The 27,223-nt window shown below is 45.2% G+C and overlaps 1 protein-coding gene across 1 annotated transcript in view; it reads right to left on the bottom strand.

The window, feature by feature from the left end:
- Nucleotides 1–1,748: 1,748 nt before the first annotated feature.
- Nucleotides 1,749–27,223, bottom strand: part of CCNK (cyclin K) — a 27,030-nt gene continuing 1,555 nt past the window's right edge. Inside the window, exons 3-12 of the mRNA XM_021707242.1 lie at nt 15,894–16,142; nt 15,091–15,172; nt 13,104–13,235; nt 7,357–7,462; nt 6,816–6,873; nt 6,036–6,205; nt 5,445–5,710; nt 4,634–4,667; nt 1,986–2,057; nt 1,749–1,861 (exon numbers count right to left, since the gene is read on the bottom strand). Coding sequence (XP_021562917.1) covers nt 1,749–1,861; nt 1,986–2,057; nt 4,634–4,667; nt 5,445–5,710; nt 6,036–6,205; nt 6,816–6,873; nt 7,357–7,462; nt 13,104–13,235; nt 15,091–15,172; nt 15,894–16,090 — 1,230 coding nt within the window. The 5' untranslated portion in view covers nt 16,091–16,142. The remainder of the gene's footprint in view (nt 1,862–1,985; nt 2,058–4,633; nt 4,668–5,444; nt 5,711–6,035; nt 6,206–6,815; nt 6,874–7,356; nt 7,463–13,103; nt 13,236–15,090; nt 15,173–15,893; nt 16,143–27,223) is intronic.

Here is a 27,223-nt window from a genome sequence, read left to right as displayed (position 1 = left end):
CGTGTGGCTACAGAGAAGCCAGGCACGCCCTCCGCGCTCAGGACGGCGCTTCCTCCCGGGGGTGCGCGAGCAAGCCTGTGCCAGGCGCCGCCGTCCCGAGCCCAGTAGGCGCAGGCCCCTCCCACTGCGCCCAGCCCCGGGCCCTCCCATTCCCTTCCTCCAGAGCCTCACGGACGCGTTTGGGCCTGCGGCCCCTTGGTCGGGCCCTGGAAAATGACATCAGGAAACGCCGCCAAGGGAAGCCGATCCCCCGGGGTGTGTCCTTTCCCAAGGCCGCCCAGAAGGCAAACCACAGAAGCGTAATTTCTGGTTCCACAGAACCACAAGGCAGCAGACGCTGAGGCTGTGAGGAGGGCTTCCGGTTCCCCAGGCACCTGCCCCCGGCCTCCTGGATTAGGCCCACACGGCATGGCATCCGGGGTATGCAGACGCGGACACCGGGTGCCGCGTCCATTTGATCTCACCAAAGTGAGGGTGAGCAGGATTTTAGGTGGGCGACAGAGAGGCCATGGGGATCCCTGTGTGGACCAGCACACCACGAGGGCAGACTCGCCTGACCTTAGAGGTTCTGCTGAGGCTCCAGGTCAGGGCCAGGTGCCCCGGGGTTCTAGAAGCTGCCTAAGAGATGCCTGCAGAAAAGTGCCGACACCCTGTAGTGCCTCCCGTGTGTCCCTCCAGCCACCTGGGTCCACGGACCCGCTCCCCCACCTTTAAGAGGCAACTCTCGCAACTCTGCGACCTCTTCAAGCCACCAGTGCCCGGCTCTGGCCTTTGTGACTGAGCTGGAGCACAGAGCGGCCTCTCCCCAGTACCCGACTCCTGCTCTGCACCAGCGCTCCTGAGCCAACTCCCATGCACTGACCCCCAACGTTAGAGCTGACCGCAACGCCTCCCCCGCCATCTCGGCCTCTCTTCCCATCACCGCCCAGCTTCACAGCACCTCCACCTTTGGAGGCTTGGCGCTCTCAGCAGCTGTTCTGGCTCCCAGTCCCGCTCAAGCCCAGGCCCGCCCCAGCCATCTGCAGTGGGAGTTTCCTGTGCTTTACAGCACCCCAAGGGTTGGGAGCTCTGAGGAACCCAGTGACCGGCCCAGCTCTGATGACTGCAGGTACCTGGGCCCACATCTCCCAGGTGGAGGCCCGGCCTGCAGGAGCCGGGACGCTGTGCTCACCGAGGAGAGGCCCTATCAGGACGGAATGAGCAAGGGCACGCACGTTCAGGCAAGGTTCACGTGAAACTGGGCTTCTGGCCCCAAGTGGGAAATGACGCCTGGTCTCTCTCTGCGTGTAGCAACCGTGAGTGGCTAGAAACAAGCCTAATGCGCGGTGCATGTCTGCAGCACGCCCACTTCCTGAGCCACAGGGTGAGCCGCACACATCAGCCGACAGCGCAGCAGATGGAGAGCAGCTGACAGAGGCACAGAAGTCTCTGGAATGTCTACCACTTTTCGGAAAACACAGCACTCCAGCCTTCTCTAGCTTAGCGCTTCATCTTCTGAAACGGTGCCACAGGTAAAGAATGTTCTACTCCTTACAACTCTCTCCTCCATTTCCAATCACACAGGTCTCCTGGTTCACCGTGTGCCCGCGGGAAACTTCATTCTCTCATTTACTCTTGTGTGTCTCACAATTGCTCATTCTCCCACACGCACTGAGACATCTTGCTAACAGGAAGCCAGTGTGAGGGAATGGCATCTACCACCTAGAACAGCCCTGCCTGGACCTTGATACACGGTCATCTGGCAGGTTTCAGTGCCCTGAAATGACTCGAAGCTGACCATGCCGCGCAGCGTAGCGATTCTGGATCTTTGAGGTCAGAGAATGTTTAGACGTGCTTACAACGTACAACGGCCTCAAGACACCTGGTCAAAATGGGAGCAGTTGTGGAAAGAGCCTTGCTCACGGCTGACTTCCAAAATCCTGTTCCAGTCTCCCCTCTCTAAGCACCCAGGACCTGCGTGTCATGTGGAGGCAAGAGCAGCTTACCTGGAGGTGGGTGGGCCGGAGGCAATGGTGGGTGAGTGGTCTCAATTTTGGGGATTTTAGGCGGTGGTGGTTCTAAAAAGAAAAAGTGGATTAAAAAACCGCTCACACCTCTTCATGTGAATAAGCATGTCGTCAAGAAACATAAAAAAGAAAGCATACTGGCGGAGATTTCTTTGGGAGAAAAAGAACAGATATGACCAAGGCTTTAAAGGACTTGAGAAAGTTCCACTAATCCTATGATGATAACAAATACCGTCCCCTCCAAGACAGCACCTCACAGGTGGCCGCTCACAGGCTGCCGTTTTCCACATCCCTCCCGAAGCTGCCCCAGGGGCCACTTCGCCAAGTCCAAGCCCTTTCAGCAATGTGAGGACAGCAAAGCAACGTCCCTGTTATCAAAATGATCCATCTGGAGCCCTTACTGGCACAGGGGACTCGCAGAAAGGCCTGAGCAGCACTGTCACATCACCCGGTGCGCACAAGATGATCTCCCCCTGCTTGTTCTCAATGTACTGAGCTACTCTCTCACAGACACTGCTGCCCTGTGGGCCGCGTGTGGGAAGCAGCATGTCAGCAGCATCCTGGAGGCTGGCGTGCCGGCGGGAGGAAGATGGTGTTGCACACGAAGTACAGGTGGGACCCATCGGATGGTGGGACAGTTCACCCTTCAGGGTCAGGCAGTGAAATGTAACCAGCATCCACAAAGACAGCGCCAGGCCTCCTAGCCCAGTCACAGGAAGTCCAATGTCCCCTGCGTAAGAAGGCAGAGTGTGTGCACGGACAATCGGAGAACGCCGTCCTTCCGTCTACTCTCAGGTGGAGGCGCTTTCTTCCTGACACGCACCTGGTCCTGTTGTGCCGCCACTTGGGTCTGCATCTTCTTCGGCACCAGCGACACTTTCTCTTGCTTTCCTGCATCTTAATCACAGGCTGAGTTCAAGGTCCCGGGGCCTCCTCTCTCTTTTCGCTCTTCCGCAGACACCAGCGCCCCCAAGTTGACAACTATAAACGTGCATTCCAGCCTCCGTCCCTCGACCCTCCCCCAGCACCGCACACTCCGCCTTCTCCCTGTCTCCTGTGACTGGCATGGCTCTCAGGCGCCTCCTCTCCCTCCCTCCCCACAGCCACCAGCTGAGCTGTCTAGCCCAGGGCCGCCCCACGGCAACGCCAGGAGAGCCCCGAGTGTGCAATTCTACACTTTCCAGGAGCCATGTGAAAAGTAAAGAGTTGAAACGAATAGTATTGTATTTAACCTGATAGATCAAAAGTTTTACTTCCACAGGCCACTGATATACAACTTTATTAATGAGACATTTATATTCTCTTTTCTTACAAACTTAAACATCTGGTGTGGACTGTGTCTCGCGCTTTGGCACGTGGCAACTGGAGTGGCCAATCTCGGGTGCCTGCCGCCCTCTGAGGCTGGGGGACCCCACTTTTCTGACCTCACGGCTAGCACACAGCTGACTCCCATGTCTCACTTTGGGGCCTGGACACGTCTCACCATTCCCAAGCATCTGTCCTATTTACAGCTGCCAGGGGATGTGTTCTCAAGTGAATTTGGACGCTGCCATTCCCCTGCTAGGTCTCTGATGGCTTCTCCTGGCTCTGCAAAATCCACACTCCCCCAGGCAGTCTCTATGATCTAGCTCTAACCTACATTTTCAGTCTATCGAAAGCTTTCGACTCTTCCACATTCCGGGAGGCCTCCTCTCTGCGTCCCCCAACTCTCGATTCCCCGGCTTCCTTGTGTCCTGAGTCTTCGGCCCCTCCGCTCCAGCTGCTCCGAGGCAACCCTCCTTCAAGGTCACACGTGGCTTGTTTCCTGCCTCTCCCACAAACCTGCACTCAGCTCGTCTCAACTGCACACGGCACGTGGCATGGGGCGTAGCCCACTTTTGTGTCTCACATTTAATGCCTGTCAATTTGGAACTAAAAAAAATTCACCTGTACTGAACTCATCATTCCCCTAAAGATACTGGAAATAAAAAAAGAAAAAGAAGTAGCTTTAGCATAACTTGGAACTAAGAACTAAACAAAGAACCAGAAATAAGTAAACACGGTTCAAAGAGTTCAGTACGCCAGGTGGACTGACAGAGACAAAACATTCCCAATTTCCTGTTCTCTGATCATTCCGGTTTTGCTCACTCCTTCCCTTTATTTCCAATATAGACACAATTGAACTAACTTTGGGCTCCAGAAATGTGAGCCCCCAGTGTGTGTATAAAAGAGGCCTGGCCTGCATAAACCCACCCCACTTCCCCTTCTCGCTGCTGGGGGACTCCCGAGACCCTGAGTTCTTGCTGCTCTTGATGGGTACGACTCATCTCTAAGAGAAACACTGTTGCAACTGTTCTCCTACATCCATAAATATACTTTTATATATGGTTCTGAGTACATTTTTACCGCCAATAACAGTTTTCTGTATTGACACCCTTCGCAGAGCACAGTCTAAGACACAGTAAGATGAAGGAGAAGATGATGCACTCTGCTGGCAGACAGGGGGAGTTTCTGATGGAATCTTAGGTGAAATTCTAAGGCCAACCTACATCTGAAAGGCAACAACGTTGGCTAAGAATTAAAGATATTTAAGGTTTTGCATGGAGACACAGACAACTGAAAAATAAAACATCAGAACAGGAAATTACCTGTTGCTTTGTTCTCTTCTTTGGGAGAAACAACCTGTTACGAAAGAAGACAAACAACTGGGTATGGTGAGGAAAAAGTGGATTCCACAGAGTCACTGGCAGAAGATCTTGGACGAAACGTGCAGGGAGCCACGCCCCAGCCAGCTCCTCACCGCCCCCCTCCCTTCCCGGATCAGACCAGGCAGCAGGATTTGCTTTCTCAACAGTGAGCTCCGAGTAACACTCTGTGCCAGGCCTCCACTGCAGCTCCCTACGTTTGATCCCCAGCGTCTGCTGACGTGCATGTTTGCCCCAGTGGTGTCCTTTGGGCACCGTGTTACAAAAAACGGCCTCCTCCACTGGCCAGGCAGCCACCGTGGGGAGAACAGATCTGTGCTCCTCCTCCCAGAAACTTTTACAAATGCCCTGTGTTGCCTAAGACCTGAACACCAACGGAGAGAAGTGAAGAGACGACTCTCCCAGCTGTCAGTGCTCAGGGGTTTGGGACCCTGAGGGGGAAGCAAGCAGTCCACCCTTCATGGCCAGCTGGCTACAGGTGCGCAACACTCAATGCAATGCCAGGGCGTGAAACTACACCCCGACAGGTTTCAGATCCCTGGCGGAGGTGACCCAGCAGTGGAGGCTGGAGCACAAGGACAGACCCTCCTGGCTCTCAGAAAACACCTCTCTTGGAGCACATCGGCCCAGTCAGACCTGAGTCTGGGCAAGTCGCCCCTGCTTCGGTGCGGTCCCTCAGAAACGGGGAAGGCGCTCACGCGTGGTGCTGCCACCAGAGGGCCCACTGTGCCCGGGGCCGTCATGGCCCACTCACCACGGCTCGCTTCACCTGCCGGGGAGGACTGGGCTGTGGCGACGGCTTCTTGGGTGGTGGCGCCTGCGGCTGCTGCGGGGCTGACGGCTGGGAGTCCTTCTGCTGGGGCTGGGGTGGTTCGGAGCCTGGCGACGGCTGTGGCTGTTGGACTTGTGGCACTTGCGGCGCAGGCTGAAGGGATGGAGGCTGCTGCAGCTGATGAGGGGTGTGATGAGGCATCTGTTGTTTTCCTTGGGAGTAAAGATCCAGGATTTGGTGGCAGATGTCTAGACGACAGGCAACAATGGACTTACCATAAGCTGAGGTTTTCAATGAAATTCTACCCCCAGAAACAGTCAGTTCTGATTCCCCTACCAGGACCAAGAAGCAGGAGTCACAGGTGCAACTCATGCCATCTTGTGTGTGTGTTTTTAGTTCACCAAAACTACGTGCTTGGACGAAGTGAAAGCCATGTCACATCATTTAAATAACGGTGCTTCTGAAAGATTGCTTACACAATGCCTATATGGGAAAATCCATGCTTGGGACTCAAGAGTTCACAGGGAAGAATAATGTAAACACTCTCACAAGAAAGCTCAGCACGCCTGGTACCTTCTAAAACGTCAACTGGGACATCTTGAACAAACTGCTCCCACCATCTCCTGTACATGGGCTTGGAGGTCCATTCTTGTATTTCAAATTTGCACAAACGTCCTGCGAGATACATCACTGCTACTGCTATGATCTCTGGCTCCCACTGCAGTGACAAGGTGGTGCAGAGACTAGTTCAACAAGAAAAAAAAGATGACTTAAAAATTGTATGATCCAACATTTGTGATTAAACCGATACATGGAGATGAGGTACCACATCTAACTGTTAATTTGCTCACTCTCTCCTACACTTGATTAAAAGAGAAACAGACATTTAAAAAAGTAAATCTTTAGTCTTCTGAAGGTACCCACATAAATGACTTTAACCACAGTTAATAAAGTATCTGTTCCTTAAAGATTGAGATTTCTCATACATTCAGAATTTGATACTTCATGAAGCATAAATCAAAATGGTTTATGTTCTTTAAACTGCTGGGATCCTAGCCACAGAACTGTTTCTTCAGATGAAATTTCCTGGGAGGTCAAACATGAGATGCTTCCCTGCCTGCTGGAGGCAGGGCCAACAGCACCACACTCATAGGCTTCTGTCCTCACTGTGATGCCTTATGGATTCCTGACTGCTGAGAGCAGCAAGGCTCTAAAGCACTGTGCTAAGGATGTTTCTGCAGAACGAAAAGGGCTCTAAGTATCCTGTCAAAGCCTCTTCTAGTGTCTCATGTTGGACTCGGTCTCTGCCTGTTTTGAAACGCTCTAATTAAATCAACATTTGAACATGTGTACCTGTCATTTACAAATGTCCATGCCATTTGAACCAACTTCTGAATTTTGTTTTTATCACCTAGAAATGGGGGAAAAAAGTAAACAGTAATAGAGAAAAAAATTCACAAGAAGCAACAAGTACCTACTAAAGCCTACTGGGTACTCAGTATCACTCCAACGCATGGAAGAGCCCTTGCCTGGGACATGAGGACAAATGACATGGGTCCACGTCCCACCTCTGTTCTTTTTCCACATGACCTATGCTGAGTCACTATTTATGGGAAACCTGGCTCCAAGGTGGATTTTATTAGTCTATTTTAGACATTCTGACTCATCTTCCTGCCTCTCGTATCACTTGGAAGTGGATGACAGAACCTGTTCATGCATGAAAGGAAGCAGCATTAACGGCTACAAGACAGAACTGTCTGAGCAAGCTATGTCCTGGGGACTTGACACATCAACCTTTCTGATTTTCTCTTCTGAAAAGCATCATCTGAGTGTCATCAAATTATAAGGGCTGGATTTCATAATAAAGAAGTTCTGTTTAAAAGCCGTTTCTTACCTTTGAGTTGTTTAGCATATTTGAGTAGGAACTGGTAGGGATGTTCCACCTGGAGGTCGAACTTGATGGTCTGCAGCAAGATTCTCTCCAGAACCATGACTTCCTCCTAGAAAACAAGCAAAAAAAACCATGGGGATAGCAATTACAACCATGGGTCTCAAACTCCTTTATAAAAGTGAGCTTTCCTGCTTATTATCTCTTCATGTTATATTTCCATTTCCTTTCTCTTCTTTCCCACTCAGGCTTTTAACATGAGAGACTCTGAAAAGATCTCAAAGGAGGAAGACAAAACAATCAGAGCTAACAAAAAAATACTGAGCTAGGCATGGTGGCTCACACCTGTAATCCCAGCACTTTGGGAGGCGAGAGGATTGCCTGAGTCCAGGGGCTTGAGACCAGCCTGGTCAACTTGGCAAAACCTCGTCTCTTCAATGAATAAAAAAAATTAGCCAGGTGTAGTGACACAAGCCCATAGTTCCAGCTACTTAGAAGGCTGAAATGGAAAGATCACCTGAGCCCAGCAGGTTGAGGCTGGTAACCATGGGTGTGCCACTGCACTTCAGCCTGGGTGACAGAGTGAGACTCTGACTCCAAAAAAAACCCCAAACCAAAACACACACACGCAAAAAACCTGGCAACAAAACGATCCTTAGAAATGTTAGCACTTTCAATACATACATGAGTCTCCCTTTACAAAACAGACTATTTAACAGATTATTTAATTGATTACTTAATTGAATTGTAGTTTCTTTCAAGACTCACATTTAAAAAAATGCAATCCCTCAGGAATGTTCCTTGAAAACCTTAAGCAAGGAAGAGATTATATAGCCAGCTTCAACATAGTGAGCTGTACCAGTGTGTGTTTGTGGGTGTATGCATGTGTATACACAAGGGGGGACCAAAAAATTATATTTTTTTTGGAGGGCAGGCCCCTTGTAGTACAGGTTTCTCCTGATAGGTAAGTGTTCTAGGAACCCATCAGCATCCACGTACCAGCTATTAATAGTATTGCTGTGAGAGCCTTCGTTCAGCTTCAGTGAATTGTCTTTTTTTTTAGATTCTTTCAACATGCTTGCCCCTTTCATGATGGGTGATTTATGAGCACATCTGCCCACACTGTGCTGAGTTTTCAGCAGTTTTTTGACCACAACCAGCATGAACCCCATGACCCACCCCTTCCTATTCACCCAATATTGCCCCAAGTGACTTTTGTTTTATTTCCCTGGATTAAAAAAAAGTCCACAAAAGGAAACTTTTTGCTGAGGTGGAAGAAGTGAAAAAACAGCAGAAGCACTAAAACACATCAAGACGGATGAGTTCAAAAACCGTCTTAAGCGGCGGAAAAAGTGTCTTGGTAGGTGTAGTGCATCCAATGGAGAGGACTTTGAAGGCGACTAAAGCTTAAACAAGAAAGAATACACTTTTCTTAAATAAGTTATGTTTTTTTTTCGGGGGTTTCCCCCTGTATACACATGCACACATATTGTATGTATGTGAATAGGGGAAAATAAATTTTGTGCTTAAATCTTTCATTCATTTGAAATAAACTGTCCCAACATCAGTTACTAAGTTATCATTTTCTATTTTATGTAATGTGTTACTTAAATCACATCCTAGATGAGGCACGCATGCATACACACACAAAACCCTTTCTGCTCATTGACTGATCTGTCTACTCTCCTAGGGCCAAAGGGGTTTGGAAGAAATACAGTAGCTCCACTATCGCTCCCCCCTCCCACAAGTTTCTTGTTTTGCATGTCTCCCTCACCCAAATTTTAGTACCATTTTATTTAGTAGCCGTCTACAAAAACATCAAAGCTAATGACATATCCATTGGGAATGCACTGAATTTACAGAATAACTAGGGAAAATGAAGATTCTAACAATACAGAATCTCCCTATCAAAAATGTATTTATTAAAGTATTTTCAGTTCTTTAGTTTTAAAGCCCTCCCACCCTACCCCACAAGATTTGTCCTTGATGTTTTGTTTTACTCTTGCTACTGTAGATGGAATGTCCTCTTTTATTATATGCTCTAATTAGTTAATGTTCCCAAATAGGTACTTGATTCAACCCTCTGTACAGCCTGATTGTACCCAGCACTACAAGACAACGTAAGACACAACCGAGACACTCTGTGCAGGAAGAACAATTAGAGAGAGAACTACTTGTTTGGCATCAAAGACTTTGCAGAGGACTGAAAATTCCATCAACAGTTGCATAAACCCATTAATTCCAGGAAGAGCAGACACATGAGTAACTGGCTTTCATTTAGAAGTATAGCATGGCATTATTTCACAGGATTCGGAGATGATTCTACAATAATTTATGATTCCAAATAACATGGCAAGACAAACGTCGTTCAACCCTAGTTTCCCAAGCATTTTCTCATGAAAGCTTTTAAGCGTTTTAAAATCTTAGAAATGTTCACAGTATAAAAAACGTCTGCCTTTTTTTGCCTGTTACTGTCACTGTCACCACTAGTTTCCCAGAAGTTTCAACATTTCCTCTAAATTTAGAAACAACTCTTTTCACCAAGTGTGCCAATCGGCTTTCAGGCTGTAGTTCATGGAGTGTTACAGGATAATCCAAGGCCTGCCCTCCCTCTGCCTTTCAAATATTCAATTAATGGGGGTAATTACAGGTCTTCTGTAAACATTACGCCTCAGGGAAGCTTTCCCGCAGCCCGGTCCTTACGTGGGGGACTTGTCTGGGTGTCTCGGTGGAATGGTCATAGCACCTGTAACTGATCTTTTATAGCACTTACCACACTCACAACAAAATAGTTATTGATGTAATTATCTGATTAAAATTCCTTCTGTCACTCAACTATAAAATCCATGAGAGCAAAGACCAAAGTATTTACACTGTCTCCCCAAGAAACTGTCCTCCTCTGAGCCAAGGAAAACACCTTCCACAATGTCTTCATCACTGTGCCCAGATCCAGGGTGTCGCCCTTTGGCCCCTACTCCCTAAATCCTGTCTGGGGAGACTGCACATGACTGGGAGGAAGCAGGTGGGCTGCAGAGCCCCGGCCCCCAGATCTCATGGCACGGCAATCTCCCTTGTCCTATTTCCTGGGGCCCCAGAGCTGCAGGAATTTCTCCTTCACTGTGCCTTGCCGTGGTCTTTCTTCCTGATTTGATGATACAGGGGTGGAGGCTGAAAGAGAAGTGGGACTTCTCTAAGGCACTCTGAACTAGCACAAGCCCTGGCCCTGCTGTGGTCCCAGGTCTGTGCAATGCTTTATTCTTATTCTTTTTTTTTTTTGAGTTGGAGTCTCACTCTGTCACCCAGACTGGAGTGCAGTGGCCGCTCCCAGCCACCGCAGCCTTGACCTGCTGGGCTCCGGCGATCCTTCCGCCTCAGCCTTCCAAGTAGCTGGAACCACAGGCACGTGCTACCACGCCCAGTTAATTTTTTTGATTTATTGTAGAGATGAGGTCTTGCCAAGTTGCCCAGGAGGGTCTCGAACCCGCAAGCTCAGGTAATCCACTCACCTTGGCCTCCCAAAGCACTGGGATTACTGGCTGAGCCACCGAGCCCAGCCCGCGATGCCTTATTCTTAACCACAGCTCACCAGCAAAATGGGGCATACAGCTCATCTGCTCCTATGACCAAGACCTGACTGAAGCATAGCATGTCCCTATAATTGAACTAGTCACATCAGGACACAGAGTTTCACGACTCAGAAAAAGTCAAATACCCACGCGTATCAAAAACATCATTTGATGGCAAATCATTTTTATAAAATTGCACTTTTGATGACTGTAATTAGAGTTCTAACAGGTTCAAATTTTTACACATAGGTTAATGAATTTATAATTAAGTTCAAGAGAAAAAGTTAGCTACAATGACAACACATCTTACAAAGTAGTAGTGTTAATCACAACCACAATGTGCACAAATTGTCCTGGGCCCCTGTTAACTCCTCAAAGCAATGAAGAAAACGACCATATGTTGTATATACACATATATAAACAGTGCTTGGCAAGAGAAGGATAACTACTGTGAGATGATACCAGCTAATGAGAAAAACAAAACCATGGAGGCTGAGCTTCATCACCTTCACTGTGCTCTACTACAGGTTTGAGCTCTCCCCATAACATGTATTTGCCGTTATTCCCAAGCACCTACTGATGCCTACTCTATCCTGCCACTGTACTAGGCACTAGACGAAAAAGTCATAGTCTTTGCTCTCATGATCTTACAGCTGAGAAGTGGAGAGAGTTATGTGAATGACCATTTGATAAAAATCTGCTAATGAAAACTTACATGTGCAGGACTGGCGAAAGAAGCCAGTCTGCAAAGGCTATATACTATATGACTCCAACTCTATGACATTCTGGAAAAGGCAAAACTGGAGACAGAAAGGATCAGTGGTTGCTGGGGTTGGGAAAGAGAGGGGTGAACAGGCAGAGCACAGAGGATGTTAAGGGTGGTGAAAATACACTACATGGTACCACAATGGTGGATACATGTCTACCTATACATTTGTCCAAACCTATAAAATGTACGACAGCAAGAATGAGCCCTAAAAGTGAAGACTAGACTCTGGGGGACCAATGATACATCAATGGAGGTTGCATCAACTATAATAAATGCCCTGCCCTTGGAGGGGTAGGGGGTATTGGTAATAGCGGAGGCTATGCATGTGTGGGGGACAGGGAGTACAAGGGAAATCTCTATTTCTTCCAATCATTTTTTCTACAAACCTAAAAGTGCTCTGAAAAATAAGGACTTTAAAAAGTCTAATGCCAGGCACGGTGGCTCAAGCCTGTAATCCCAGCACTTTGGGAGGCAGAGGTGAGAGGACTGCCTGAGTCCAGGGGAACTGAGGCCAGCCTGAGGAACTTGGTGAGACTTCATCTTTACAATAAATCAAAAAAATCAGCCAGGCATAGTGGCACGTGCCTGTGGTTCTAGCTAACTGGAATGCTGAGGCAGAAGGATCGCCTGAGCCCAGCAGGTTGAGGCTGTGGTGGCCATGAACACGCTACTGCACTCACAGGATTTGGACATGATTCTATAATAATTTATTATTCCAAATAACATGGCAAGACAAATGTGAGACTCTGACTCAAAAAAAAAATCTAATTACGAGCTTTGATGAGTGCTATCAAGGATAATGAACAGGTATTACAAGGTTTACAATGGGGAACCATGATGAGAGTGGGGGTGAAGGAAAACTCCACCGGTCCCTGAAAGTGGTATGGTTAGCACACATTGAAAGCGTGTGTATAACTACAGAGCATTTGCTGGCACTGTCAGGGCTGGTGGGGAAGGGACAGGACAGGTGGTCTGAGTATCAAACTCTGGGTGCATGAAAATGCTACGACTGTCAATACCCTCTGATGGTCTTAGGAGCAAAAGACACACGGAGGCATATATGCAAGTACGCAGAGCATATGTACTTCTCTGTGACCCAGAAGCCAGCTAGAGACATGACCCAGTTGTCACTGCTGAACCTCAGAAGTGGCATGCTGACAGCAACAAGAGGGTTTTGCTCATATCCATGAAATGTGCTATTGCCCATGAAGTGTGAGACATGCAGGGCCCATGAAGAAGCACTGTTAAGCGTAGGCTACACGATCTCCTTCCTCCTGCTTACAGAAGCATGGAGTGCCACCTACTCAAAGCCCTCTTAGGAACACAAGGGACTAGCAGACACAGGCCACAGCTACTATCAACATATGGAATCATATCAGAAACCATGAGGAACCAGGACTTGAAGTTACAGTTCTTACCTTTGGGTCATCTCCAAACTGGCCAAATTGTACATCATTTAATAAACTACGGGCTGTCTTGATGATATCTTTACATTTTTTTGGTGTTTCTTCTACTTTCCCAGCCAGAAATAGACAACACGCTCCTGTCACCTAAAAGGGAGACAGAAGTTCTTGATTTTTGTTATAAAGATCACACAGAATCAGACACAAGGAATTCTGGCCTTCACAATGAACCTGTCTCCCCTGTTCCCCTACCTTCTTTCTCATTCGCAAACACTCAGAAACTCTAACAGCTTGAAGGAAATTTTATATACACAACCCCTCCAAGTCTGGCTTCATAAATTAATTTAATTTTTAATTTTCTTAAGAAAATGTCATGTAAACCAAAAAAATGCCCAAAAGGGAAAAAGTCACAGAAAAGAATTTCTTCTTATATTCCAGTCTGAATGAGAACTCCCTGAACAATATGCTTTGCTATAGAAAAAGCAGCACAGCTAAACCCAGGTCTGTGGAATCCTCAAACCAATCCTCAAACCACTGCCCACACTGCTTTCCTCTCTGCTACGGTCTAAATGTTTGTGTCCTAATTCATATGTTGAGACCTAATTCCCAATGTGGTGCATTAAGAGGTGGGGCCTTTGCGAGGTGATCCCCTCACAGATGGGAGCAGAGCCCTTAGACACGAGGCCCAAGGGAGTGTGTTCTTCCCTTTGGCCATGTGAGGACGCAGCAAGAGGCGCCCCTCTAGGAGGAGTGGCTCCTCCCTAGAGCAGGGATCGATCTGCCAGTGCCTCAGTATCGGACCTCCCAGCCTCCAGAACCGCGAAGAACAAGTCTAAGGTGTTCCGTTGTAGCAGCCAGAACAGACTAAGACACGGTTCTCCAGCTCCCCAGTTCCTCAAGCCCAGCTGAGTCCCTCCAGTAGTGAGGTCCAAACTGCTCTGTCTTCAGCTTCCTCTGCCCACTCCAGTGGGCACTCTCCTCACATGATCCTGATCACCCTGGATGCCAGACACTCTGCCAGGGGCACAAAACTGATACTGACATGGCCTTCTTCTTCAAGAACTTCATAAATTATTGCAGACATGTTCACATCTAAGTAGGCTCTTAGCAAAAAAGCTCCAAACAAAAACCAAAACAGATAGAACCATCTTCCTGTTAAGTTCAATTCTGTCATCATCTTCATGAAGTCTCTTTCACTGTTCACACCCACTAAAGTCAAATTTCCATAGTCTGGCATTCAAGGCTCACCATGGCCTGACTCGGTTTACCTTTCCACCCAAGGTTTCATCATTCCTCTCCTGACAAATGAAGCTCCCGGTTGAGCTGACAACGAGCTGCATGCGTTCCCCTGCCTCTGCTCACGCTGCCGTCGTTGGACCACCGACCTAGCCCATCTCAACGTGTCCACACCCTACATACATTCAAGGCTTAATTTCCTGTTGGGACCTTCTCTCCAGCACTTTCCCTGCTCCCTACAAGATGCAATTTATCTCCTGTTGAGTGCCACAGCTCTATCTATACCTCCCTGGAGGCCTCACTTCCCGCACATGTCCTACACATCACATAACCTGTCCTAGACTGAAGCTACTTGAAGCAGGTTCCCTGTGCAGATCTCCCTAGAGAATAAGACACAGCGCAGGTTCAAGGTACAGCTGAAGAACGGGAGATAAGGTAGAGAGAATTTCTGTTCCATTTTGCTTTCTGGGTTTTTGTTTGGTCTCAATTATAAACTGAAATTTATCTTGGGAAAAATAACAAGGAAGTAAGCTTTCATACAAAGGCCAATATGACTGTGGTCCATACTGGCCTAAATGAAAAAAGATTTGAACATGGTTAATTGGAATAAACAAAGTTCAAGCTTGATTTTGCATACATAGCATATGCGACACATAACAATAAATACTTGCTGGAAAATAAGGTAAAAAGAGAGACTATAATTAGTCCATCAGATTATGCAAAAATAATAAGTGACAGAGAATTACAATGAAATTCAAACACTTACATATCTTGGGAATTGCTTGAAGGAATGAAACATATAAAAGCGATGAAAATAAATTATTCCAGTTGCCAGGGTATCATAGTGTCTGTTGTTCTAGTTAAGGATTGTAGCCAAAAACTCTTACAGGTTATATTCTTAGTTAAATGCAGAAAACAATAAACACAAACAACAACAACAAAATCAGTGGTAAACCATCAGTGGCAAAGCAGAGATGGGAATCTTAGGGTGTCAGAATTCTGGCACAAGAATCAGCAAGTTCAAGTTTTACGCTTTTAACAAGTCTTTGGAAACACTTTAACTTTGATTTTAGGGGGTGCCTATTTTCCCCTGAGTGGCTACTTGCTCAATTGCTAAGTCTACAATCCCCCACCCCAAGAGCCAGGGTAATCAGAAACAATGTTTAAACAAATATATATATATATATATATTTTTTTTTTTTTTTTTTTGAGTTGGAGTCTCACTCTGTCGCCCAGACTGGGCTCCGGCAATCCTTCCGCCTCGGCCTTCCAAGTAGCTGGAACTATAGGCGTGCGCTACCACGCGCAGCTAATTTTTTGATCTATTGTAGAGATGAGGTCTCGCCAAGTTGCCCAGGCGGGTCTCGAACCCACGGGCTTAGGCAATCCACTCATCTCAACCTCCCAAAGCGTGGGATTACAGACTGAGCCACCAAACCCAGCTAAACAAAGATATTTAAGACTTGATCCGGTACAGAGAAATTACCATAGATTTTGTTTACAGAATCTAATTTAATTCTTGGTGGTGGTGGTGGAGTCTATCTATAAGATTCCAAGGAGTCAGGATACAGCCCCAAACGTGTGCCCACATCGAAGATGAACCGAGCCCCTTCTCGGCGGTACCGGGCCTCGGTGGCTGGATCAAGCCCTTCGAGTTGTGAGGGTGTATGAGCCAAGTCTTTCTTATCCCAGTACCAACATGGTTTTGTGTGGTCCAGGTTTGCAGAAGTTACTGAGGGGCTTGAATTTTCTTTATTCTCCTTCATTTATTGAAGTCGACTTGTTCTTTCCAAAAGGCTCTCTGAAAATGTTAGGATCCTAAGAGAAAGAGAAAAAGAAGAAACAATGGAAATGGATACCCCACACTGTAAGCAATCCTAATCATTCTAAGCAATCCACAACCACAGATTGTACCTGATTTTGGATCAAAATTTCCTGCAGAAACTACACCATTGATTGCCAGTTAGAAGCCCAGGCTAACCTCCAAAGCCAATTTAACACATACCGCAAGGTCTCATATTTCATGATAATTTAAAAGGAAGAGTATTTCTTCCCCTTCTCTTGAGTCTAAAGGGTAAAACCTATTTGACACAATTTTGGAAGGAACTAAAGCACATCTCACTTTCCCTCTAGCCTTTCTTCCCTGGTTCAGTTCTCCAACGCTGGTCTGGATTCCACTCTTCAGTAAAAACCCTGGGCCTGCTCAGTCCTCTACAAAGATTTATGCTCCAAAATTGCCCATCTCTTCCATCCAGCACACAATCAGATTTCCCCCTTTTTAGTTTATTTGCTTTCCTCTTAGACACTTTTACTTAGAAAAGCCAAGGCCCTGGGTTAATCCACATCACACAAGTCACTGAACTGAGTGATATGGACCAAGGGTGGGAGGCGGCGCCTGGGAGTGGGCAGGAGGTGCCTTGTGGGCGACGGAGCTCCTCTCCACTGCTCTTGCTTCCTCATCCTCCTCTCTCTCTCTCGTTTAGGATAAAGAGATTCTCCAAAAGCTCCATGTTGAGAGAAGAAAAGAAAACAAAAATAAGGATCCCATCTTGAGGCTACTGTAGTACGTAAGTTGTGTGTAAACGAGATCAGAGACAACAGAAATTTTCAAACAGGGCAGCAAAAAGGCTCCAATAGAGCTGGCGGCGGCCAGGTTAGTCTGGCTGGTGAGAAAACGGCAGTTTTGAGGTCGGTTCTGGGCATGTCCCCAGCTCATCTGGAAACCTAGCCTGATCTGTGTACCCGCCTTGGTTTCTGGTGGGGAAGGTGACAGGGCAGGGCTGAGGACTCTCCACCCTCTTGCACCTGGCAGCTCTAAAGGAATTCTCCAAGAGGAAGAATTAAGTACCCAAGAAAGCAATCTGCTTGAACGAATAATTTACGTTTTTTGTGTGAATGATTAAACTGGGCAATGCTGGTGGGGAGGGAGGAGAGACCAGTTAATTAAAGCCTCAGAAAATATGACTGGCTCATATACAGGTATCAAACTGAGATATATTTCTCACCTATCGGATTGGCAAAAATCCAAACGTTTGACAATTTACTCTGCTGGCAAGAAGAAGGAGATCTCATATATTGCTGGTGAGAGCACAAAATGGTACAACTGCCACAGAGGGCAAGTTGGCAACATCTGACAAAATTCCACATGCATTTGCTCTCTGACCTAGCAATCCCACTGCTAGCAACCCATTCTGAGAATACCGTCACAACCGGGAAACAACACAGGCACATGATTATTCACTGCAGTATTATTTATAATGGCAACCCAAATGTCTATCAACAGGGGACTGGTTGAATAAAATATGGTACATGAGCACAACGGCATAACCTGCAGCAATATATGAAAAAGAATGAGAAAGATCCTTAGGTATTGGATGGAGACACTTCCAGGACCAGGGCAAAGTCTAGTGTACACTGTAGGTTAGCATCTCTGTAAGAAAAGAAGGGGAAGAATAGACATTCCTACTTTTAACAATGAACTTAAAGCTGAGTGCGGTGGCTCACACCTGTAATCCCAGCACTTTGGGGGACTGAGGTAGAAAATTGCTTGAGACTAGAAATTTGAGACCAGCCAACATTTTCTCTACAAAAAAATGCAAAAATTAGCCAGGTATGGTAGCATATGTCTGTAGTCCCAGCTACTCGGGAGGCAGAGGCAGGAAGACCACTTGAGTGAAGGAGGTCGAGGCTGCAATAAGCCAGGATTGTGCCACTGCACTCCAGCCTGGGTGACAGAGACCCTGTCTTAAAAAAACGTAATCCTGCACCTTGGGAGGCTGAGGTAAGTGGATTGCCTGAGCCCGTGGGTTCGAGACCCACCTGGGCAACTTGGCGAGACTTCATCTCTACAATAAATCAAAAATTAGCCGGGCGTGGTAGCGCGCACCTGTAGTTCCAGATACTTGGAAGGCTGAGGCGGAAGGATTGCCGGAGCCCAGCGGGTCGAGGCTGCGGTGGCCGGGTGCAGCCACTGCACTCCAGTCTGGGTGACCGAGTGAGACTCCAACTCAAAAACAAACAAACAAACAAACAAACAAAAACCCAAAACCAACAAAAAAACTAATTTAAAAAATGATTATCAATAGGGAATGGGAAGGAAAAGGATAGAAGGCACAAGGGTAAGTACAAGACTTCTCTGAGTATATCTTTTTATATAGCTTCCACTTTTAATAAAAGCTTTTATTTTAAAATAATTATAGATTTGCAGAAGAGTCATAAAGATAGTACATGAGTGTTTGCCCAGACCCTTCAATCAGCTTCCTTCCTGTTAACATCTCCCACAACCATGGCACATTCATCCAAACTAAAAAATTCACTTTGGGATAACATTAGCCAATAATGATATTGGTGGCAGGTGATATCAAATGACTTATCACTGCTGTTAACCATGATCACTGTAAGTTACTATTTTCCCCCTCCTGTCTTCTCTTTCTAAGAAGCAAGTCATGAGGTCCAGCCACACTCAATTAAGCTTTTGCCTTTTTTTTTTTTTTTTTTTGAGTTGAAGTCTCACTCTGTTGCCCAGACTGGAGTGCAGCTGCACGCTCCCAGCCGCCACAGCCTTGACCTGCTGGGCTCCAGTGATCCTTCTACCTCAGCCTTCCAAGTAGCCGGAACTCCAGCCTCGTGCTACCATGCCCTGCTAATTTTTGGTTTATTGTAGAGATGATGGCTCGTCAAGTGCCCGGGTGGGTCTCGAACCCACGGGCTCAAGCAATCTACTCACCTCGGCCTCCCAAAGCGCTGGGATTACAGACTGAGCCACCAAGTTCAGCTTTGCCTTCTGAAGGGAGAAGTAACAAAGAATTTGTGAACCTATGTTAAAACCACCACAGTCCTTAAGTACATAGTTTTGGGGAAATATTTTATGATGCAAAATACTATGCAAATACCTGTCCCTTCTTACAGTTTCACCTACTAATTTTAGCATTTATCTAAGGATCTTGACTACAACAATTATTATTGTGATGTTCTAACAGTGAGTTTCTATTTCCTTCACTCCTTCAATATTTATTATTTGGAATTCTCTTGTAAGATTTGTTCCTAGCCGGGCGCAGTGGCTCAGGACTATAATCCCAGTGCTTTGGGAGGCTGAGGCAAGAGGACTGCCAGGGCCCACGGGTTCCAGACCAGTCTGGGCAACTTGGTAAGACCTCGTCTCTACAATAAATCATAAAAATTAGTTGGGTGTGGTGGTGCACGCCTGTAGTTCCAGCTATTTGGAAGGCTGAGGCAGAAGGATCACTTGAGTCCAACAGGTCAAGGCTGCGGTGGCTGTGAGCGTGCCACTGCACTCCAGCCTGGGTGACAGAGTGAGATTCTGATTTGAGAAAAAAAAAAAGATTTGTTTCTTCTCTTCCATTTATTTATTTTAGTATAGACTTATGGGGATTTATTTTATTCCCTGGGTCATAGTCCAATAATACCATTATTTATTGTATTGCTCAAATTATTCCAAAGTGGCCACTGGGAGCTTTTTCCAAGTTGGCTCCTGAGTACTTTTACAACTTGGATTATCAAGTCACATAACTATTTAACACATTTATAGACTCAACTAAAAAAAAAAAAAAAAAAAAAAGCAAATCCCAAAACTCAAAATAAACCCATTATACACCAAATGGGCAACATAACCACACAGATTATTATTTCAAGTAATTTCTGGTCTTGTTACATACTTAGTAAGATATATTCTACAGACAGAGAACTGCAAAGAAATCTTAAACTTCACTAATGCACTGTTAGTGGTAGCATTAATATTGCAATTTTCAAACAATTTTTTGTGCACTGTGGGATAAAGCAAATATGTAAATGTTAATGATGTTAGGAACCAAGATTTTCACTGCACAGGAAACAAAAATATACATGCACAAAAATTAAATGTTTAAAAATTAAATGTTAATACTGTAACTGAAAATGTCAAAATAGATCATGGTTTCAAATATAAACATATATATCCCAATTCTGTCTGTTTCAAGCACCAAGAAGCAACGACACTCCTATAAAAAGGAACACGTCCATTAGGGCATGGATTGGGTGGATGGAGAGAGAGGCCCAGCACCGCCAGAGCCAGAGCCAGCATGTCGGAGGTGTGCACTGCCAACCCAGAGATCTGAGTAATGCAAAGAATTCAACACACAAAGAGGTGAAAGAAGATAAGATTTATTTAAGAAAAGTTCGCTCCCCACAGGCAGGGAACAGACCTACACTCTAGATGGGTGCAACCCTGTAGCCCCTAAATCCTTTCCCTTGGAGATGTTGCAATCAGGTAGATGTGACTGCTGTGACTTCCTAATTAACCACCTGCGGATGTCTTGGAGATCCTGTGACACAGAGACCCACTAATGTCTGCCCATATTATCACAGCACCTAGAGAAGGGTGTGACAAGGATTCTAATGCTCCTGCACCTTCCCGAAGGACATTCCTTAGAGATAATGGAGGGCGCACCTCTCCTTATCTCCTATGCATTCCCAGTAGGTAGCCTGGGGGGATCCTTGGCTTCCCTGTAGATAGTGCTCAATTTGCTGGAATGTTAAGTCCCGACCTGCTCCCCCTCTGAGCAGTCATAACTTTTGTAATTACAAGTTTTGTGACTTTTACAATCCTTGCCCAATGCATGATGTCTTGGGCCTTGTAAGTTCCCTTTACTCCAGGCAAGCTTGATTGCCACTGTGAGATACCTCTGGCATCAGGAAGTCAGTGCTTCTGAAAGAACACAGTCGACAAAGTTAATTTTACCTAAAGTATGCATTTCTCCAAACACATAGCTTCTACTTTCTCTTAATTGTGTCAGGGTTTAAGAACAAGATGAAAAATGACTCTCAGCCTGTTCTTTCAACGTCTAGTGTCCAAATTGTAACTTTTCAACACTATTACCCTAAAAGGAAGCGGGCCTCTTTTCAGTCTGGGCTAGGAACCAGCCTGGGATGTATGCAGACTTATCAAAGTTTATCAGAAGACACAGGAGTCGGCATGATGGATGCCCACAGGAAAAATTCAGGGTAATTTGCATAGTAAAAAGAAAAATGACTGTGGTTGAATATAAAATATTGGATAAACAATCATGTGTCTGTAGCAACTGTAGTTTACTGAGGTAGAAGAGCAAGTTAACACAAGGAAACTATTAGTCATGTTCAGAAAGTGGGATACTCTACTAGACAATTCACCTGGTTTCTTCAAAAAAGTCAATGTTATGAAAAAACAAAAAGATGGGACAGACTGCCTTAGATTTAAAATGGTTAAAGAGGCCTAGCAAGCAAATGCAATTTGTAAACCTTGATTAAATCCTTCTTTTTAAAGCTCTAAAAGAGGCCAGGTGCGGTAGCTCATGCCTGGAATTCGAGCACTTTGGGAGGCAGAGACGAGTAGACTGCCTGAGCTCAGGGGTTCAGACCAGCCTGAGCAACATGGCAAGACCTCATCTCTACAATAAATCACAAAATTAGCCAGGTATGGTGGCACAAGCCTGTGGTTCCAGCTACTTGAAAGGCTGAGGCAGAAGGATCCCCTGTGCCCATCAGGTCAAGGCTGCAGTGGCTGTGAGTGTGCCACTGTACTCCAGCCTGGTTGACAGAGTGAGACCACGATTCAAAATAAAAAATAAAAACAATAATAATAAAATATCCTTTTCTCCTCTAGATCAGAATCCCTCAACAGTCAGGGAATATTTGCTGATGTGTGGGTAGTGGTTTTACAAATAAAAACATTGTGAGTTGAGTTATAGCATCCATAAAGAAAAGTGCACTAATTATAAGTGTCTGACTGATTTTCACAAAGTAAACACACCTGTGTAACACTATTCAGTTGAGAAACGCCAACAGTGCCAATATCCCAGAAGCTCTCTTCATTCCTGTCCAATTCACTACTCCCTTAGAGATAACTAATATACCGACCTCTATCTCCACTGGTTTTCCATTTTGGAAGGACCGTGCAATGATAGGGTACCACCCTTTTACATCTGCTTTCTTCTGCTCAATATTAAGTTTGTGGATTCATCCCTATCGGTACACAAAACTGTATTTGTTCATTCTCCCTGCTGCACAGCAGTGGTTTTCAACCAGGGGCAATTTTGCCCCCCTGGAGGACACGTGGCAATGTCTGGAGACACTTCTGGTTATACAACTGGGGAGCTGCTACTGGCATCTAGTGGGTAGAGGCTGAGGGAATCAACAGATTAGCATCTCTTAGCAACTCATTCAGGGTATGCTAGCTGAAAATTGTTACTTTAAGATACATCGACCATGTATTTTTTTCATTCAAACATTTGCTGAGCATTTTCTATGAGCCCTCAGGCCTCAATGGCACAACAGGGAACAAGACAGGCAAGGTCTTTGCTTCATAAAGCTTACATTCTAGTGGGAGAGACAAAGAGAAACAGATATGTAAATGTTTGCCAGGGAATGGTTAAGAGTCATGAAAAATGAGAAAGCATGGTAAGGGGGGAGAGAGAAATGAGGTAGGGACTGTTTGGAAGCATGCACAAAGAAGCCCAGTTCGAAGACGGTGGCAGCATTTCAAGGGATGCCTAATACAGGCATATCCCCACACAAGGGCAGTGGGAAAATAGGGAGGAGGTGTCATAACTGGTTGTGGGGCAAAGAATGGAAAAAGATGATTTCAAGTTTGACTGACAGAGAAGGGTGATAGAAAAAAAAAAAAAGATGAGAAGAAAAAGAGCTGGTTTGGGTGAGGGGGAGGAAAAGGACAATTCTGTTCTACAAATATCAGGTTGGAAGAACCTGTAAGACACTTTTGTGGAAATATCTATCAGGTAAATAGGCCTGCTGAAATCTGGAAAGAACACCTCTGCTTGGGATCCATGTAGCCAGAGGTGGCAATTATAAAGTCATGTTGACCAATGGAGGGATGGAAAGTGAAAGTAGAAGCGGCCTGGGGACAGAACTCTGATGAATTCGTAGCAAGAAGCATTAGCAAAGGAGAGAGCTCGACCAAGGACAGCAAGGTAAATCAGACTTGAATATGTTTATGATTTACCCATTTGGGGCTGAGAATCACCAGGGGAGAAAGGGAAAGAATGGCTGAAGAGGTAGAGGAATTTGCATACTTAATAGCATAAGAAATCAAGGGATATCAGCTTACAGAGTCAAGAGTGACAAATGCAAAAGGAAAGGTAAAGGACAAGTAATTAAGGAAAGGTTACCTGAATTGGTGGTTAGTGTTTATTAGACTGATGGATGCCCAACTCTTAAAACACTAAAAATTATTGACTTGAACACTTTAAATGGGTGGTTTGTAACATTTTTAAAAGTGTGGTGAGGCAGAAGGTGTAGAAACTACATGGAGTAACAGGAATGAACACGTCATGAAATGGGTTATTCTTTTGAGGAAGCTGTTGCTCAGAGTGACAGGGTGGAATAGCAGAGGGTAGGTTTTGTTGTTTTGTTTCTTATCCCCTCTTCCCACAGCATAAAGGAGAATGAAAAATGTCTGCAACCAGAAGGGAAAAGAATTAGCCGAGGAGCCCGAACAAGCCATTGAGAAGGGGCTGACTGGCCAAGGGATAATAAAAAGCATAGTAAAAAAGTCCACCTTAGAAAGTTCCTTCTGTGAGAAGAGAAGCGAACGTTTGAGAAAGATATTTTTAAAAATTCTTTTAAGATGGAGGAAGTAACACATAAAAACCTCAGAGTACCTCCGTTTTCTCTGGGAAGTAGAAAGCTGAGATATCTGCTGGGAGCTGAGGGGCAGATGGGGAAAACTGTCAAGAATAACCCAGTAGGGATGAAATCAGAATGGAAAAGTCTCAGTCCACAAGTAGCTAAGTCATAAATATGTTCAAGAATGTTTTACCTTGCTGTCTTTGGCCAAACTGTATGCTAATAATCCTGATCCTTTTTTCCAGAGCAGAATGAACAATACATGAAATGCAATGAAAATAAATGTAAGTAAACAGATTAGAAACAGTCCTCTAAACCATACATCTCCCTGAAAAAGTTCTTGCCTCAGTTCTATAATCTTGTTCCCTAGGACATTTCATTATTTTTTCACAAGGCCTTAAAGTTATACATTTTCTCATGAGGAGTTCGTGATTACCATGAAAATGACCGAGGTTTATGAGCTCCATGAAATGAAAATCTCTCCATAAACAAACAGCATGTCAAGGCACTTTAGCTGCGCCTTTCAAGAATGTGCTTTATAAACATCATTTTTACACCACAAAAAGAATAAACGCATTTTCAGCACTCAGAGTTACGGAAATAATAGTTCAGGTCACTACTCAATTCAGAAACTCCTTTTTAACACGGTAATGGTAATATTTGGCCACTTACCTTCATCTGTCCACTTTGATTAAAAGACCTAATTAGTCTACAAAGCAGCCTATGATATTGCTGGGCATCAATTCCTGTATTAATCTTATATTGAGTTTTCTTATCTTCACAATTTATCACTGAGAAAATGGAGCCAATGAGACATAAAGAGCTTGCCTAATTCACACAGCTAGCAAATGGCAGTCACAAATTATCTCACTTTAGATGAAGACACTACCTTCCCTCAATCCAGACACCATTTTCCATTTGTAAATGGAACATTACACCCTAGAACCACTTTTATCAAGCCAGGTCTTCCTCATCTCAAACATGCACAATTGAGCTTTTATAAATTTAATCACCCCTAGTAAATTTATATCTGTCAGTTTTGACCTATTATTTCAGCCTTTAAAAACTCTTTGAATCCCAACATCAAACACGCTGGCTAATTACCACTACACAGTTTGAGTGCATTTAACTTGAGAAGCATGCTTCTTACATATTTACAGTTGTTAATAAGAGTTAGGGCAAGACCAGAGCCCTGTAGCAGATCTCTAAAAACGTCTCTCCAAGTTGACATCAACCCATTAATCAACATTTTGGATTTGGTAATCTGCATGGATATAAATCCACCTAACTACACCTTATCCAATATACATTGATCTCTTCTGTCTACTAGGATAGAAACACAGAGTATGTTCAGTGTCCTCAAGAAACCTAGATTTCTGTCCAGTAATCCTCCATTCACCCCCAGTCTAGTAAATTTGTAACAAAAGGAAGTATGATTTGTGTCACCTGGCTTTTTCTCATTGAAGCTCTGCTGACTTTTTTTTTTTTTTGAATCGGTCTCACTCTGTCACCCAGGCTGGAGTACAGTGGCATGCTCCTGGCTACCATAGCCTCGACCCTGAAAGGACAGACTGAGAGTGGAAAGCCATTTTTCATCTTGTTCTTAAATCCTGACACAATGATGAAAAAGTAGAAGCTATGCTTTTGGAGAAATGAACACTTTAGGAAAAATTAACTTTGACGATTTTGTCTTTTCAGAAACAGACTTCCTGGTGCCAGGTATCAGAGATATCTCATAGCAGCAATCAAGCTTACCTAGAGTAAAGGGAATTTACAAGGTCCAAGACATCATGCACTGGGCAAGTCACAAAACAGTCACAAAACTTGTAATTACAAAAGCTGTGACCGCTCTGAGGGGGAGCAGGTGGGGATTCAATCTCCCAGTAAATTGGGCACTATCTACAGGAAAGCCAAGGATCCCCTGAAGCTACCCACTGGGAATGCCTAGGAGATAAGGAGAGGTGCACCCTCCATGAGCTCTAAGGAATGTCATAAAGGTGCAGGAGCATCAGAATCCTTGTCACGCTTCTCTAGGGGCTATGATAATGTGGGCGGACATTAATGGGTCTCTGTGTCACAGGTTCTCCAAGACATCCACAGGTGGTCAATAAGGAAGTCACATCAGTCATGTCTACTTGATTGCAACATCTCCAAGGAAAAGGATTTAAGTCAGGGCTTTGGGGGGCTACAACGCCACATTCACCTAGAGTGTGTGCCTGCTCCTTGTCTGTGGGGGGTGAACCTTTCTGAAATAAATCTTTTCTTCTCTCACCTGTGTTGCAATTCTTTGCATTTACTCGGATCTCTGGGTTGCCAGCGCACACCTCCGGCTTGCCGGCTCCGGCAGTGCTGCGCCTCCCTGCAGCCCTAACCTCTCTCCATCCACCCTCACCCTATTCATACCCTAACAGACCCACTGGGCTCAGATGATCTTTCCACCTCAGCCTTCCAAGTAGCTGGAACTACAGGCATGCACCACCACACCCAGTTATTTTTTTTATTTATTGTAGAAATGAGGTCTCGCCATGTTGCCCAGGCTGGTCTCAAAACCATGGGCTCAGGCAATCTTATCACCTCCGCCTCCCGAAGTGCTGGGATTGCAGGCGTGAGGCACTGCGTCCAGCCCTAGCTCTGCTGGTTTAAGGCAATCAGCTCTCCTTTCCCAAGTACTCACAGACTTTTTGCTCTCCCAACAAGATTAACTGATTATTAATAAATGCTAGCACCCAAGAGTGACTTAATGCTATCTGTGAAAACTGAGACATTTACCAGACTTCTATTATTAACTGTACTTTTAGGGTTTCTCAAAAGCCGTGAACAATCAATGATCTCACCATCTTATCTGCAATTTCTCTGGCCCATAATTTATCTGAGTTTAAAATATGAATTAGAGTGAACCCAATTAGATATTCTTTATAATCTTCTCAATTATCTTGACTTTAATACTGCTTGATTCAGTTTTGGAGAGAAACAAGCAGAAACCATTTTCCTCCCTTTTAGACACTCAGTAGAGTCACTGCTTTCAAACATAATTTCCTGAGATGAACTAGCTCATCTTTTTATAGGCCATAACTATGACCAATTTTTCTTTATGACATTCCATTTCAGAAACAGCATTTAAAATGTAAGAACCTCATTAACAACTAGAATGTTTCTTTATTGCTTCTTGGTGCAAACTAGTTTCAAAACGGAACAAATGTTATGCGTGATTCGTGCAGAAATGAACTAATATGCTTGAAGAATGCATCGCAACATAATCAAAATGAGAAAACGGGGGGGGGGGG

The sequence above is a fragment of the Carlito syrichta genome, unplaced genomic scaffold (genome assembly GCF_000164805.1).
Source record: "Carlito syrichta isolate Samal-C Ts95f unplaced genomic scaffold, Tarsius_syrichta-2.0.1 Scaffold316469, whole genome shotgun sequence".
NCBI classification, from domain to species: Eukaryota; Metazoa; Chordata; class Mammalia; order Primates; family Tarsiidae; genus Carlito; species Carlito syrichta.
This window is presented reverse-complemented; position numbering and strand designations above follow the sequence as displayed.